Source organism: Dromaius novaehollandiae, chromosome 8 (assembly GCF_036370855.1).
Source record: "Dromaius novaehollandiae isolate bDroNov1 chromosome 8, bDroNov1.hap1, whole genome shotgun sequence".
Classification (NCBI taxonomy): Eukaryota; Metazoa; Chordata; class Aves; order Casuariiformes; family Dromaiidae; genus Dromaius; species Dromaius novaehollandiae.
In genome coordinates this window covers 42827906-42844118 of record NC_088105.1, presented here as the reverse complement: position 1 = coordinate 42844118, position 16213 = coordinate 42827906, and the positions used below count along the sequence as shown (strand labels likewise).

At 61.8% G+C, this 16213-nt stretch overlaps 1 protein-coding gene and 1 long non-coding RNA gene across 3 annotated transcripts; one reads left to right on the top strand and one right to left on the bottom strand.

Annotated features, from left to right (window-relative positions):
* Positions 1-2387: 2387 nt before the first annotated feature.
* Positions 2388-11917, bottom strand: LHX8 (LIM homeobox 8). Of its 2 annotated transcripts, XM_064516377.1 has the most exons (8): positions 11690-11917; positions 11414-11572; positions 9208-9329; positions 7596-7816; positions 7001-7104; positions 4507-4602; positions 3459-3642; positions 2388-2985 (listed from the first exon to the last, which is right to left on the bottom strand). In XM_064516377.1, the coding sequence occupies exons 1-8, from the start codon at positions 11768-11770 to the stop codon at positions 2909-2911; spliced, it is 1044 nt and encodes a 347-aa protein (XP_064372447.1). In that variant the 5' UTR covers positions 11771-11917; the 3' UTR covers positions 2388-2908. The 2 variants fall into 2 exon arrangements, 1 of the variants encoding a protein (XP_064372447.1); XR_010390304.1 differs by lacking the exons at positions 2388-2985; positions 3459-3642; positions 7001-7104; ... (2 more) ...; positions 11414-11572; positions 11690-11917 and adding an exon at positions 4914-6645 and having other exon boundaries at positions 4541-4602.
* Positions 11918-12023: 106 nt separating this feature from the next.
* On the top strand, positions 12024-15708 carry LOC135329078 (uncharacterized). Its single transcript, XR_010390305.1, has 3 exons — positions 12024-12374; positions 12480-12709; positions 14482-15708. It is a non-coding gene; the product is annotated as an uncharacterized LOC135329078 (long non-coding RNA).
* The last annotated feature ends 505 nt before the right edge of the window (positions 15709-16213 follow it).

Sequence of the window (16213 nt, the reverse complement as noted above, 5' to 3'; positions counted from 1 at the left end):
CTGTGCAAACGCACCCGCTTCAGTCGCAGAGCAGCTGTCGCTGAGCCAAGGGCAGAAATGATCAGCTTCGCCTGCCAGAGACCGCTGTGATTTCCGCATCGGAAACGGGACGAGGCGAAGGGCGATGGAAGGAAAAGGCAGGACAAGGGAAGGGAGGCAGAAGCAGGGGTGCCTGTGTTGCGAGGCATTTCCCAAAACTGACTCTTCCGTAGGCGTTATTCCTTGTGTGTCCACCTGAATCCCTCCCCCTGTAACAGCACAGGCTTTGCGTGTCCTCGGGAAGGGTGGATGGCAAGGTGAAAACACGGGGTCCAGGAAGGCACAGCACAGATCCAGCGCTGAGCTGTGAAATTTGACCCGCAGGGGGGGAAAGACAAGAATCGCCGTTTCCTTCAGAAAGGAAATGCACTCGCAGCATTGCACGTACTTACAGAGAAAGAAAGGCTAAAGGGAGGACGGAAGGGCAGCACGGCTGCGTTTCCTAAGTTCCAAGCAGCCCTCCTACTCGGGAGGCGGTTAGAGGAAGGGTGCGGGGAAATCGCCGGCCGGGACAGCTTGGAGGAAGAGCAGGGAGCGGTGAAACGCAGCAGGGCAGCAGACGAGGAGCTGCTTACGCGGGCGGAAGCGGCCTGGGGAGAGCGGGAAAGGGCCGGTGGCAGAGGGAGAGCAGCGGCCGACCCCGCGGCCAGGCCCGGCCGAAGGGAGCCGCCATCCCGGGGCCGGCACCCGCGGGGAGCGTCGCCGGCAGGCAGGGCCGCGTGCGGGACGGGCCTGGCAGGGAGCGCGGGGGCTGGCTGGTCCCCGAGGGTGCGGCGAGAGCGGCAGCCGCCCAGCCGCGTGCGCGGCGACGGGGACGTCCGGGGGCCCTGGGGGGAGAGCGGGGAACCCCCCGCTCCCCGCTTTTATCTCCGCGTGGAGGCCGAGCCCCGGGGAGCAGGGGCACCGCAGGGGAGGCCGAGGCGGCTGCTGGCGGCAGCTCCGTCCCGCTGTGCCCAGGGACCCCGGAGCAGGTCACCGAGCGCAGAGCAAGTTCCCTCTCCTTGGCGGCACTTGGTGAAGGCGCTTTTTAAAAGCGGCCGAACTGTACTTGAAATGGCCGGGTTACATTAAGAGTTAAATTAGCACCATCTGCTGCGTTAAACTGATAAAACCCCAGCAGTAAAGTAGCTGCACTCGAACGCCAAACCCAGCTAGGGACCAGGGAGGGGCTGCTCACCGCTTCGCAGGCAGTTTCGTGCCGCGCAGATACAGGGAGGGCCCAGGCACGGAAAAGAGCAGATTTAATTCCACGTCCCACCCAGAGGAATTCACCGAGCAGGACGTGTGTCAGAACAAGATCTAAACCCGGGGGAACGGAGTCCTTCGTAGAGAACTTGTGACAATTTATTAGCCCGGACAAGGCACTTTGGTGCAGCAGGTTGCTTTTCTGCTGGAATTAGCTTGGACGTCTGTGCGCTGCACTGCAAACAGTGCTGACGGACTGAATTTCTGGAACCTGAATAATTCAAGCCTTGCAATTAAAGCTGTGGCTGTCAAAAGCCATCGTTTTTCTGTGGAGGAATAATACATTTATTACCAAACTGAAATGTTTCACTACAACAGTTAAGACATTTCAGAGCAGAGAAGCTAACTCGGGGGGGGGGGGGTGCACACACCTTGAAAACTATGATTTTCTTCTGATGCAAGTAAAATTTAGGTGTGCAGATGGGATCTACCAGTCTTAAATCTTTGAAGGACACTAGCTGTGAAGACAGAAGTCAGTTCAAGTCACACTATACACCAGCCTTTCCCTAACAAACAAGTGTACCGAAACATGCTTTGCAACCAAGTCTGAGCACATTAACAATTTAATGCACACTTGACGCTGTTCAGTGATTTTTTATCTTGTGATTTTGCTAAGCAGGAAGATAACTAACATGTGATGCTTAAACAGATTTTGCATGTTTAAAGTAGCACTTTGTATTTTAACTGACCTGTATCAAACTGCATATGAACATCAACTGGAATTCAGTCAAATGAACAAAGGCTGAAGCAGTACAACTGCAAGATATTAAAGCAGATTTGAGTTTAGGTTCTCTACTCGCCAACTTTCACCACAGTTCAAGATCTATCCCAGATATCCCCTCTTTCCCTCACCCTGTCTACTGGGATAGTCCTGGTTTGTATATACTTACTTTAAAGGAATATATATATTTGGTGTAGTCCCAAGACCAATCTAAAACCTCCAGAAGGATTTTTTAAATCAGTCGACACAGCTGAGCGCTTCTGAAGGGAGGAGTTTGGGGCGCTGTACCTAAGCACGCCAGGGACCTGCCCTCAAAGCTGAGCATTAAAGTTCAGCACTTCACAAATGACCATAGTTCACCCATAAACACAGCAACATCCGCTTCGCATGCTACAGCAGAAACTTTATTCAGTTCATTCTGAAAATATTTGCAACCAAAATTTATTTTCGCCAGCTCACAGAAATAGGCTTTAACGTGTAGGCTGTATACAACTCAAATACAGGTAATACTTTTAGCAATAACTTACAAGTATAAACTAATGGTAAACTACATTTTCACAAAGAATTGTAAACATGTTGCACAATTGTCAGTCCTTTCTTTTAGGCAAAGTGCTCTTTCGATGACAAATAAATTAACAAATACATAACTAGAGTGGACTACTTCCAGACATTACAAAAAGGTGTTTAATAAGGCTTGTAAACAACATAATAGTTATTTATGCAGAATCCATAAAAGTGTCTTGCAGGCTAGACATACTTACATACCTGGACAGCAAAAGTGATCTTGAAGATGATGTAGATGTTAAATAAAAAGTTAACATTAGTATCTCTCCAATGACATTTCAATACACATTACACGACTGCAGGTCACATCCTTAGTAGTTCGTATCCCTGACAAAGAAGTTAGGTGTGACTCAGGGGCAGCTGTGTCATGGGATGGGGTAGCAAAGGCTGCAGTCCAAGCGCTGTAGGCGAATGAGCTGCAAGAACAGAAAGGTTCGTGAGTCAGCTTCACGGCAAGTAAGAGAGTCTGCAAACCAGCGAAGCCCACGGCACGACGGCGGCTCGGCGTCCCGGCTGCCCTGGTCTTGCCGGGGCCCCCCGCCCCCCCCGCCCCCGCGCCCAGCCTGGCCCGGGACGAGTCCCCGGCGCCCGCAGCCACGAGTCGGGCGGGCGGCAGCGGGCGAGCGGCTGTCTTTGGGGTCACTGCTGCGTCTAGTAACGCAGCGCGAGCGTCGGCGGCGCTTGGCGTGGTGCTACCAGCACCGGTAGCGCGGGGGAGGCACCAGGAGGGCTCCTCGCGCCCGCGTCTCCCCTCCCTGCGGCGGGGCGGCACAGCTCCGGGGGGGGCACAGCTCCCGGGGGGGGCACAGCTCCCGGGGGGGGGGGGGGCACAGCTCCCGGGCCCCCGGGCACCGCTGCCAGCGCCAGCGCTTCCCGCCGCGGCACCCACCGTCCACGTAGCCGTGCAGGGCCGCCAGCACGGTGCCGTCCTGGGGCACGTACGCCGAGTAGGCCATCTCCTCCAGCGTCGGCGGGGACAGCCGGGAGGGCGGCACCGCCGTCACCGGCGCCGCGGACGAGTGGTTGGGGCTGACGTGCTTCTTGTGCCGAGCTCTGCAGTTCTGGAACCACACCTGCAAACGGCCGTCGCGTGGTCGGCCCCGGCCTGCTCCCACGCCAGCTTCCTCTAAAACTCGCCGGTTTGGGGGCTGAATTCGTCATTACGTTGGACCTCAAACACTGACGGTCCACGAGGAGCAATGTCCGCTGCGAGCCCACGCGGTGCCCGGTCGAGGCAGCAGACCTCCCGCGGCAGGTCCCGGGGAGCAGGGCCCCCCCGGGACATCGGCCCCGCACGGACACCCGCCCGCCCGACACGGCGCCCGCCCGACGCGACGCGACACCCGCCCGTCCTCCCGCGCTCAAGCGGGCGAGCGTCCGTCCTGCAAAGCCCACCTGCACCCGCCAAAGACCTCGCGTCTATAGGGGCGCGCTCAAACTTCTGGGCTGCTTAACCTAAAGGAGAGTCCTAGTTTTTACTTTCAAATTTGGTTGAGAGGGGAAGGTATTTCAACTCTGCTCTGCAAAGCGGATCAGTAACATTCAGTAACTCCCAGTGCTTGTGTCATATCCCAAAGCAGTTTTGAGAAAAGTGCCGTTCTTCAGAATGGGCTGAAGTCAGCTTTTATTTTCTCTGTTTTTCCCTTTTTTTTTTTTTAAATGTAAAGCAGATTATCTATTTATATACTGTTTACTCTGCGGAGTTACTTTTTGGAAGATCAGTTATCCTCTGCACAAAGCACAGGAGGAACACAGCAAATTCTCCCACAGTAACGCGGATGCTCTAAACCTATTCTGGCCTCTGACGATGTCATCTGGAGACTGCCAGATTAAATCTTGGTCCATCTCAGAATAATTTCATGAAAAGACCTGTCCTTAGGCATTTCCTAGGGGCGAGCCCCAGACTCCGCGTAAGCCAAGTAACTCGGCGCAGTCACCTGTATCACGCGCCTGCTCAAGCCGGTTCTTTCCGCCAGTTTTTGGAGCGTTTGTGCATCTGGATTGTTGTCCTGAGCGAACTGTGCTTGCATAACCTGGGAAGGCAAGAGAGGAGAAGAGGGCGCGTGTTGTGCACCGCCCTCAGGCACAGCAGCGCTGGAGACGCCTCGCCGACCGCGCTCCTGCTCCGGGGGGTGCTTAGGGAAGCGTCTCCTAACGCTACTCCCCAGACGGGCTGCCCAACGCAGCAGAGGAAAGAAAACCCCGAAGGATGAATCTCCGCCATCCCCCCTTCCCCGCCTCGCTGAACCGCGGCATTTAGGCAAAAGAAGGGAGACGAGCCGACAGCGGCAGCAGCGTCCAGCTACGATCGCGTAAGGAGGAACCGGGTGCAACCCAAACCAACCCAAGCGTGCTTGACGAAGGGAACGTCCACGGCAGCGGAGCAGCTAGCGCACAGCCCGGCAGGGACGTTCGCCTTGAGCAGCCTCCGGCTCGTTGGCTGCTGCTCCGCCCCAGCCCCTCCTCGGCCGCGCGGGGGGGGCCCTGCTCCGAGCCCCCTCGACCCCAGCGGCCCCGAGGCCCCGCTCGACCGCCGGTCATGCGTGCCGGCTTCTCGGTGAAAGCAAAGAGCAAACGTCGCCATCGCACGAGTTACGCTTTTTGAAGAAGCGGGCGACATCTTGGCGGCACCCCGGGCAGCGGGAGAGCCCGTGCGGGTTGACCGTGCTTGGGGAAGTCGGGCTCCATGGGTTTCTGCGGGGTTTCTCCAGCAGCTTAGCGAACCGTAGTTTCCCATTTCTGCATTTGTGCCGTGGAGGTCTGCAGACCTTGCTGGCCTCAGCTCTGAGGACTCGGGCTACTTCTCTTCACGTTCAGAAACGCTGGAACTATTTGCTCTCCCGAGTGGCACACCAGGCACCGCAAAGCACGGACCGCCTTGCGCCCAAGCAGGGCTTCGCGAGGCCGCGGTGGGCACGGCCGCCCCGGCGCTGGCCCGTCCCTCCGGGGCTCCTCTGGGGACGGGCTCGCGCCGCCGCCGAGGGCGGGAGCAGGTCTCACGGGGCAGCGCGCGCCAGGCCCCGGGGTCTCGGGCGTCGCGGAGGGCGGTGACGGTCCCTCTAGAACGGGGCGAGCGGAGCGCGTTCTGCCCACGGCAAGCCCGGAGCCCCGAACGCCGCTGCTGCCCGGGCCCGTCCCCCTCGGCCGGCGGTGGAAGAGGAGCTTGGCTCGTCCGCGGCAGCTGGAGCTCCGTGTCCAGAGCGGGTCCTCGCGCCCTTCCCCGTCATCGTGGAAGCACTCGCTCCGCGCCGGCAACGCCTGCTCTTCCCGGCGACGGCTGGGGTTGCGGAGCAGCTGCACGGCGCCCGCCTGGCTCCCCTTCCCCGGGCGACGGCGGCCAGTGGCACGCGGACCGCGGGGACCATGGGGACCACAGGGACAGGCAGCCGGGATGCTGGGGACGCCGGCCGAGATGCCGGGCTGGCGCGGGAGCCGCAGGGAAACCTCCTGGCGCCCAGGATGGCCCGGAGCCCGCGCTGCCGGGAGCGACGGACAGGGCACCCCCGGAGCGGGGAGACCCCCCCGGCCGCCCGCGGCTCCTGCTAGCGTCCGACCGAGCGCTGCCCGAGTCCCAGCGCGGCAGGGACCAGGCGCAGGCTGCGCGTCCGCACGGGACGGTGCAGAGCCTGCTCCAGCGACCCGCACAGCGCGGGAACCACCCGCTGCCAAGTGCCAGATGCTCCCTGGCACTGTGCCACTCCGCCGCTGCCACAGAAAAGCGGGGTCCGTCCCCCCCCCGCCCCCCCGAAGCATCAAACACCGAAGCCAGGCTCCTGCGAGGCGGCGCGCGGCTGCCCCGCGAGTCCAGCGCTCCGGCAGCGGCAGCAGCAGAGCTCAGACAGGCCGGGGACCCCCCCGCCGCGACCCCCGGGGGGGCAGGGGCGAAGGCGGAGCAGCCCGGCAAGGCCCCTCGCCGGCGCGGGACCCGGGAGCAGCGCCTTGGGCGGCACCGGGGACACGCGCCCCGCTCCCCCCGCTCCCCCCCCCGGGGTGGGACCCCGCCGCTCCCGGACCCCTCGCGCCGAGGGGGGACCCCGGCGGCCCCGAGCCTCCCGCCGCCGTCCTCGGCACGGCTCGCCCTACCGCTTAGCCCTAGAAACCTTCCCTCCTCCTTACGCGCAGCCGTGCAAACGCCTGGTTGGACGGATTTCACCGAGCAGCCAGAAGGGATCAGCCTTTTTGTTCCCACTCCGCGGAATTACTGGCTGCCCCCAGGGAAATAAACAGCTCGAGGAGCAGCGCTTTCACAGAGAACGGCTGGAGCTAAGAAGCCATTCCAGAAACATGCTGCATCTTGATAATTTGTGAAATACTTTGGAACACACGAGCCCGGGGTTTTTCCCCCTCCTCAGGCATCCGCTTTCCTATCGGCTCGGCAGTCGCGTCCTGCACAGACCTCAGCGAGGCCGGTTCTCGGGGGAAGGTCTCTACCTGGAGCTGATCTGCCGTGAAGCTGGTCCGAGCTCTTTTTGCTGGTTTTGGATGATTGACATCTTGTTCTGTTAGTAGTGCTCCTTCCACGCTAATCCCATTACCTGAAGCATTAAAAAAAGAAAAAAAAATAAGTTTGCTAATCATTCAAAATTATGTTACAGATCAGACTATCCTCCAACAATACCCAGTGGTGCTTGGCTGGCTGCGTGCAGAATCAGAGAAAAAAGAAAAAAAAAAAAAAAAAAAGGAAAAAAAAAGCCACGTTCTGCTCAAAGCTAAATGTACCCGGCACCGCTACCCAGCCGACCCCCTCGCAAGTGTGGGAAGGGTACACCCAGCACGACGTTTTATGAACTAAGTATGCTTTGCTTTCTTTTCCTTAGGACAGAGCACAACTTGCACAAACTATAAAAAAATATAAAATATCAAATAATCTGCGCATTGTTTTAATTCAAGAATCTGCGTTTCCAGCCTTAGCGAAGCTAGGTAACTGCCTCTTTTAACAAGGAAAATGAAGTAAACCCCAACAATTTAATTAAAACTAAGCCACAAGCAAAACAAAAATTTTTTAACAACGAAGGCAGTCTGTTACCATTTTCCACTTCTCTTTTCAGGTTGTCCAGCATGCAGTCGTAATGTACCCTGCAGAGCACCTTCTCTTCAACCAGCGCAAACTCCTCGCCCGTGGAGAGCTGTCTCTTGCAGGAGAAGCAGGCGAAGCACGCCAGGTGGTACACGTTCCCCTTGGCCCTGCGCACCCAGTCCGTGGAGTGGATGTGCCGGCCGCAGCGGGAGCAGCGGGTCCCGTACCGCCTGCAACGGGGGAGGCGAACACGGCGCTGAAGCCGCAGCCCGCGCGGCCCCGGATCGGCGGCGCCGGGCTGGGACTCGGGGTCGCGCTTTACGGACGCAAAAGCGGCCGGTTTAGAGCCGGTAGCTCGGACGGCGAGTTCTGCCCTCCGCCTTACGGCGTTAGCTTTTGCAATTGCTCCTTCTTTAAGGAGGACTTGAACTTGCAGCTCTTCGTCTTTCCTGTTGCAAAGACAATTCCTCTCTGCAAAGCTGTCAGTCGGGGACGGAAGCAGCTGGCCTCGTCCTCTGAGCTCTCCCGATTATTCAAGTATTTCACATTACCCGAAGAAAGCAGTAGTCTGAATTATTATATTTTGCACTATATTATTGCATCATCCTTCACTAATCATTCAGTCCCTCAGCAGTGGGGGGGGGGGGACGGGACCTAAATCTTTGTGGTTATTTCCTTAATTATCACAGCACGATTGTATCACCTTTAAAAGAAATGCAAATATCTCCAAATATTTACCTTGCTAAAATAGAGTATTTCCTTTTCAGGAAGAAACTAGCTACCAGAACACGTTGATTACGCAGATGAGCGTTTGTCCTGAAAATCCGTGCGGACTCGTAAGCGCGCAGAGTGCCCCGACCGACCCGCTTTTCGGAACGGACGCGGCGCCCGGTCGGCCCCTCGCTCCCTTTCGGCACCAAAACCGCCCGGGAGGACGCGACCCACCCGCTGCGCGGCAGCGACCCACAGGCTGCCGGGACGGGGGGCACCAGCGCTCAGACGAGGTTTAATGGCAGAATCCTGGCTGCCTCCGGGACTGAAGATTTTTTCTCCTGAGCCCCAGGACTGAAAGGTCTTTCAGCGCAAGCAAGAATTAATAATATTCTTCCTCGGAGGATTAGACCTGAATCGTGAAGAATGCTTCATGCTCTAAACCAAATCGATCATACAAAGCTGTAACTGTTGAAAACCTCTTTTCGTTTAAGGGTTTATTTTAGGTTACTCTAGTGCTTCCATGCGATACCCTAAGTCTGGAGTAGCATCCCTCCGGTACCAAGCAAAATATCATCTAAACCTGCCTCGCACTCGCCATCAGCATCACCTGAGGACAATTCTTTGTGTAGGTGATACTTTTTTTTCCCTGTATATAGATTAATTTCTGTACAGAGCTAAATTATTCTATAAAAGCAGTAGCTATGCATGACTCAAAAAAATACATGAATTAATAGGCAGTTACGCGAGACAGACTTGGGATTTCCCAAGTCCCTTTGTGAGAAAGGTCAGGATTTAACTACTGAAAAGAAATCCAGCAAAGGAAACAGAGCCTAAATGCACATTTTAGTTACAGCCTAAGTGACAGCTGACATGTTACCTAATAAACTGCTATTTCTGCGTGGTATACCTGAAGTAATCCAGTTTGCAGAAGATGTCCTTATCCTTGATGTAGCAGCTGGTGTGCCTTCCCAGGGACGTCCTGCACACGCTGCACGAGAGGCAGCGCACGTGCCAGCACAGGTCGTTCACCTGCAAGACACAGACACCTTCCAGGTTTGTGCTGCCAGTGTTTGCACCCCAGGTCCACAAAACTACTTTTTCCATGCACACAGAAAAGGCCAAAAATTGCACGTACCGTTAGCGATTCACAGAAAATTTATCCTCGAGGCCACTCACTTTTGCTACGGAACTGCGCGCCTATTAAAGGTTAGCGTGTTTGAGGAGGGTCTTCGGCGTAAGCGTTCTTGGCTTTGTAATGAAAGCGCAGGAGGAGGAAGCAGGAGATTCAAGCTCCAGACAGGTATTTTACGGCCAGTTCTGTTCCTACAGCACTGGAGTAACAGGGCGAGTTACGGCCTCACACGACCCCGGGAAGGCAGCTAACTGCTGCGCTTTCGTTTCCCCGTCTGTAAAAGGAGCTGCCTAACACAGAGCAAACTCTGCAGAGGTCTTGGAGATTTTGACTTGCCACTACTGCAAGAATAAAATAAGAAAGCCTGCCAAATATAAACACACCCTGAAACGTCTGCTATCGCTGGATTTCTGGTGAAGTTAATAAACGGGACGAGAGTCTCAAAGTCGTTCAGAATTTAAATCCTTTAAAATGTTCAAAAAACACCAGCAATTGTTTTAATAGTTTAAGATAAAATATCCATGATGAAACTTTAAATAGCCATGGAAAGCTACAGGAATTCAGCCGTTTTGAAAGCCGTGTTTAATGTTCGGGCAGACAAACTGTGTGCAGTTATTTTTTCCCCATTCTTACGAAGAGGGTTCTTTACCCTGACGCCACTGTGCATCGCACATCCGCTAAATCGACTCGAGCGTTGTGAAAAGCCAGGACTCCCAGTGACCATGAAAATTAACTAATAACCCTCTAGGTAATCGCACGTTATATAGGAAGAATTATGCGAAACGACGCGGGTTTTTCCTCTCGTTTTCAAGTCCTTACAGCCGATTTCCCGTCTCCGCTGCGGGCACCGCGAGCAGCAGAGCGCCGTTCGCCGCCCCGGGGTCCTCGGGGCCCCCCGCCCCGCGCCGACGTGAGCCGGGCAGCGCCCTCACCGGGCCGGGCCCCCCCCGCGACACCCCCGCCGCGGCCCCGCTCGCCAACCCGCAGCACCGACGGCGCCGCTGCTGCTGCTGCTCGGCGACACGGCGGGTCCCGGCGCCGGCTTCGTCCCCCCCGCGCTGCCACCGGTGCCGCCGACCTGCCCCCCCGGGACGCGCAGTGCCTGCGTTTGCGATCGCGCGGAATCGAGGGACTTTCCAGCACGATTTTCCGATTTCGCTTTTGAGCTCCGATCCAGAAAAACCCTAATGGCCCCAAATGCTTCAAAATTTTATGTTCAAAGCCACGGGTGTTCGTAATTATTATTATTATTATTTTTTAAAAGGATCCGACCCGGTTTCTGAACACCGCGGGCGAGCGACCCTGCCCTGCTGCCGCCCAGCCTCCTTCCTCCACAGGCACCGCGACCGCCTTCCAGGGCAGAGCCTGGTTCTGCAGCTCGCGGTCGCTTCGCAAAGGTGCTTTTTGCCTGTAGATTCACGACATGGTGGTGCAAGACTTGTTTCCAGCTAATACCAGGCGGGCCGTGCTGCCCCTGCTTAACCAGAAACGTAACACACACAGGGAATTGTCCATGTCCCGAGCAACCCGTCTTTCCCTCTGCTCTTCCCACGAGACGCCAGAGCAACAAGCACGGCGCAGAAAGGCGTTCTCAGACCAGGGCCAGCAGCTCGCTCCCTCTCCAAGGCCCAAATCGCGGAGACTCGCGCAGAGTTAACTTCGCGCTTGTCAGCAACCCCGTTTCTGCGGCGTCCGCGGGCCGAGGAGCGCCCGGCAGCGGCAGCAGGGAGGAGGCTGCGGGCGCGCAGAGCCCCGGGAGCGGCTCGACGGTGCTCCCGCCTTCCCGGCTCCGGTCCCGGTCCCGGTCCCGGCCCACGGGCGCTGCCGCCGGCCGCTCTTGCCGGGCCCCGCGGCTGCCGGTGCCGCTGCCGTCGGCGCGCTGCGGGGAGCGGGGCGGCTGCCACGTCGGAGGCGCCGCGGCCCCGCGGCTCGTCGTCCCCCCGTCCCGCGCCGTCCCGTCCCGTCCCCGCGGCGCGCTCACCTTCAGCAGGTACTTGTCCACGATCTCCAGGCCGCAGCTGCTGCAGACGCACTTGCCGGGGCCGCAGCCGGAGCCCGAGGCCATGGAGCGCGGCGAGGGGGAGGGCGACAGGGCGGCGGGGGAAGAGCAGGAGTCCTCGTCGGCCGCCGCGGGGCTCGCCTGCGGGGAGCGCCGTCAGCGAGGCGCCCCGGCCCGGCCCGGCCCGGCCCCACGGGCGCCCCGGCCCTGCCCTGCCCTGCCCGGCCCCACGGGCGCCCCGGCCGCCGCCGCGCTCACCTTCTCCGAGGGGGCGCCGAGGGCGGGCAGGTCCTTGTCCTCCAGCCCGCGCACGAACGCGGGCTCGCCCTTCCAGTACATGGCCCGGCCCCACCGCAGGCCCCGCGCGACGGCGGCGCGGCGACCCGCTGCAGCGCTCTGCGCTCGGCGCCCGCGGAGCAAAAGTTTTGCCCCGGAGGGGGTGGGCCCCGCCGCCGGGCCTGCCTTCCGCGCCCGCTGGCCTCACCTCCCGCGCAAGACCCGCCCGCCGCCGCCGCCGCCGCCGGGCCCTGCGCGGGGGAAGCGTCCCCCGGCGCCCGCCCCGCCCCGCCCCGTCCAGGCACGGGCTCGGGTTACGCCTCTCCGAGGACGGCAGACGCGGGAGGGCGAGCGCACGGGGCGGCTTCCCCGCGCCGCCGAGCGCCCGGCCCCGCCGCAGAGCCCCTCGCTGGGCTGCAGCAGGAACCAGCACCCGGGCTGCGCCCGAGGCCCCGCCGCAGCCCGCAGCCCGCAGCCGCCCCGAGGGACCGCGGCACGCCGCTGACCAGCCCGGCGCCCCTCACCGTGCCGCTGCCCGGCGCTCCGCAGGACCAGGCGGCTCCGCACCTTCCCCGCGGCCACAAGCCCCGCAAAACGCCCCAAACCGGGCGCCGCCGCCGCGCCCGGGACCTTCCAGGCGGAAGAAGCAGCGGCTCGGCCACCGCAGGTGAGGCAAATCACCGGGCAGCTGCTCTGGGCGCGCTCCGAGCCAGCAGCTGCTTCCAATTAAACCTGCCGCTGCGCTTCATCCTTTCTCCCTCCTCTGTTTTAGCCCTGTTGGAGGACAAGTAGATGCGGGACGTTTTGTGCAGCCTCAGCGCAGGGGGCTGGGGGAGCTGCCCGTGCGTGTGGGAACACCACAAGCGCCTGGGATAACGGGGGATTTCGAGAAAGCGTGACAGGGAGAACTCCGCCTCGCCTCCCGTGCAGACCGCCGCCGTTGTCCCCTTCCTAGGCCCGGTGCGGCCCGGCCCGGCCCGGCGCTGAGCCGGCCTAACCCCGGTATCGGCTCGCTTTAGCCCCCCGGTATCGCTGTCAGCCGCCGCCGCAGCAAACGCGGGACTTTGTGGGGCGGAGAGCGCGGCGCAAAGCCGCAAGCCGGGGCGGCCGGGGGCAGCGGGGGGGCGGCGGCGGCAGCTCCGCGGTTCCCACCCCGGGCACGGGGCGGGAGGGGGGGGGGGGGGGTTCGTCCGCGGTTCCCCGCCCGGGGCCGGGCCGGGGCGGAGCGGGGCGGTTCGAGCGCGCCCGTCGGAGCCCCCTCGGCCCGGGACACCCCCGGGAGCCCGCGGCGGCCTCGCCCGCCCGCCTGGGAGGGGCCCTGGGCCTCTCCTCGCGCTGCCCGCGGGGGGGGGGGGTGCGGGTGTCCCGGCGGCGGCGGCACCGCGGTCCGGGGGGGCCCGACCCGACGCGACCCGACCCCCCGCAGGGAGCGCGGCCGGGGGCGCCGTCCGCGACAGGGCAGGGCCGAGCCCGGGGCTAAGGGGGGGACGGGGGGGGGACGGGCCGCCGGGAGCGCCGGGTTTGCTGCTCCCCGCTCCTGTTCCGCGCTGCCAACGAGCGCGTCCGCGGCGCGACCGGGTCTGTGCAGAATAACCGCGTGGTCGTGCGCGTTCGCCTTTTCTCTCCGCACAGCGCTGGCAGCGGGAGCCAACGGACCCAACACGCGCGTTGTTCCCCGCGGCGACTAACGCGGGTGTCGGGGCAGAACCGCGCACGGCGGATCGGGGCGCCCGCTCCGCGCCCCTGCGCATCGCTCCCGCCCCGGCCGGGGCCGCCCGCCTGTGCCGGGCTGCTGCGGGGGGCTGTGTCCGAGGAGCGCGGCGGGTGCGCGGAGGCGGAACGCCCGGGGCTGGCGGCGCGGTTTGTCGCCGCGCTCTCCGAGGCCCGGTCCCTCCGGGCGCCGCATCGCCGCCCTTTCGCGGCCCTCGGCGTTGGAGTGGCCGCTTCTCGCGGGGGCGACGGCGCCCAGACGCCCGGGCACCGGGGAGCCTCCGTTTCTGCCTGCCGCGGCCTCTCCGCGCACGCGGGTGGGACGCGCGGCTCCCACGGCGCTTTTGCTCGGCCGGCGGCGGAGCGGAGCGGAGCGGAGCGCGGTTCCCCTGCGCGGGGCGGGGCGGGGCGCTGCCGCGGGACCCCCCGGCCGCGGGACTGGGACTGCGTCGGCGTCTGATGCCCCCGATGCCGCTGATGCCCCCGATGCCCCGATGCCCCCGATGCCGCTGATGCCCCGATGCCCCCGACGCCCCCGATGCCCCCGATGCCGCTGATGCCCCGATGCCCCCGACGCCCCCGATGCCGGCGCCCGGGGTGCGCGGAAACGACCGCGGCGGGGGGCGGGGGGGGGGGGGGTCGAGGCGGCCCCGGGCCCGGTGGTCGCTGCCTTCGGCGGCCGCCGCCTGGGAGGGGACGGGCGGGACGAGGCCCGACGGCTGCGCCGGGCAACGCCGAGCTGCGCGCAAGCCCCGCTCCTGCCCCGGCGGCTGCTACGCGCGCCCGGCGGCACCCGGGGGTTCCCGTCCTGGGGCCGCGGTGGGCCGCGCAAGGCGAGGGAGCGCAGGCAGCGCGCGGGGCTTGCTGCCGGGGACCAGCAGCTCCCGGTGCGAGCTGCAGCGCTGGGGACTAACCCCGTCTGCCCCAGCTCCGCTGCTTGGTGCCAGCGACCCGACCGGCCCGAGGGAAACGTTCCTGCTTCCCGGCTGGGCGAGAGAGCCGCTGCTGCCCGCGCCCGCAGCTCGGTGCATTTTTTTGCCCCCCCCCCCCTTTTTCTTCTTCAGGAAAACGAGACAAAACAACTCAGAGCCGGGGTGGAGAGGGCAAGCACGGAGTTTGGGGATGCAGATCTGCTTTTTTCGACCGCGGCCCTCGCTCCGCGAGGAAGCGCAGACACCGGACGGAGTCGTTCGGGCACCCAGCGCGGGACTGCAGTGATTTTGCACCATTCGCTGAGCTCCGCTTATTTCCCCCCTTGGCCCCCGTGCTACGCGCACAGCAGCCGGGTGAAACACGAGCGCGTTTCGGCGACGTGTCGCACCTATTCGTTCCTGAGATAGCGGTGAAAACTTAATCTGGAAGTTGACTTTTTCAGCGTCTTTGCTAGCCGTGCTGCCATTCGTGCAGGGAAAGTGCTGGGGCGAGAAGTGGAAGCAGCGGTCCGATGGTGCAGAAGCGGATTTTGCCCTTAACGTACCGGACGGCGCAAACAAAGTCGAAACCTCGGCTGGTTTCTGAACGCGGCCGCGGAGCCCGGCGCCGCGGGTGCCCGGCGGCAGGGGCGGCCCGAGAGCAGCCGCCTCCGCTGAAGGGTCCCGGAGGTGCCCGGAGCCCTCGCGCTTCCCCCCGATTCCCTTCACCTCCGCTCGTGCGACGAGCAAACACCGCTCCGCGGAGGGGACCCGCCCGCGGGGGACGCGCCCGTGCCCGGGGGCCCCGCGGAGCCTCTGCCCGGTCCCGCACCGCCCCGGGTCCCGCACCGCCCCGGGTCCCGCACCGCCCCCGGGTCCCGCCCCGCTCCCGCACCGCCCCTGCCCGGGGTCGTGAATTTCGCTGCCCCGGAGCTCGGCCGCAGACGCGTCCCGGGGCTGCTCCCCACCCGCGACGCGGCTCTCGGCGGCCCGGGGCTGCTGCTGGGGTGGCCCGAAGCGCAGCAGCAGTCCGCCAGCCCCCGCAGCCTCCCCCAGCCAGTCCGTCGCGCGTGCCTTAAGGCGACGATGTCCGTCCAAAGCAGCGCATTTGGGGCTCCCGCGCGGGAATATTTTGTTCACCGAGCCGAGGGGTTGGGAAGCAGCTCGGGGGAATCGGTGATTCATTCCCGCCAGCCCCGAGCACCGCGCGGAACCGCCAGCAACGAGGTCCCGCTTTGCTCTCCGCAGGTTACAACTGCCAAAGTCTTTGCGTGTCTCTACAAGCCGGGACCCAAGATTTACACAAGATTTATTGTTTTGTGACGGGCATGTACAAAGCGCTACTGTAATTCTCTGAAATAAAACGCTTTTCTTCTGAAAGTGCGGAGACCGCAGGTGTTCAGCTGAGTGTTTTAAGCAGAAACAGAGGATCTTATTCCTCTTAGTGTTTATCGTTCTTACACCGATATGGCTCCGCTGACTCTCGACTGACACTCGTGTAACTAAGTGGGAAAGTTTTACCTGGTGCCGGAGCGATGGCGCTCCAGGATGAGTCACCGAGGCAGCGTGTATTGCCGCCCAGACAGCTACTCTTCTGACTCCCGGGGTTGGAAGCAGTCCAGTACTTCTGGGCAGGGGACAAGACAGAGGAAATTTCATGCAGCCTTTAGCACAGCCCCTTTTTTGCTTCAGTTTGGGATCACAATGAAGGGGATATAAGTGACAGATGAAACTGCTGGAGATTTTATGGCAGCTGTTTGCTTTAATCTGTGCAAATAAACATTCAGAAATGAGTCAGCTCTGGCCGGTTACCTGGAAAAAGCTTTACACAAAGCAGCACTTCTGTCTAATGTTTGGCTGCTCCTTAGGACCATCGAGACGCTGG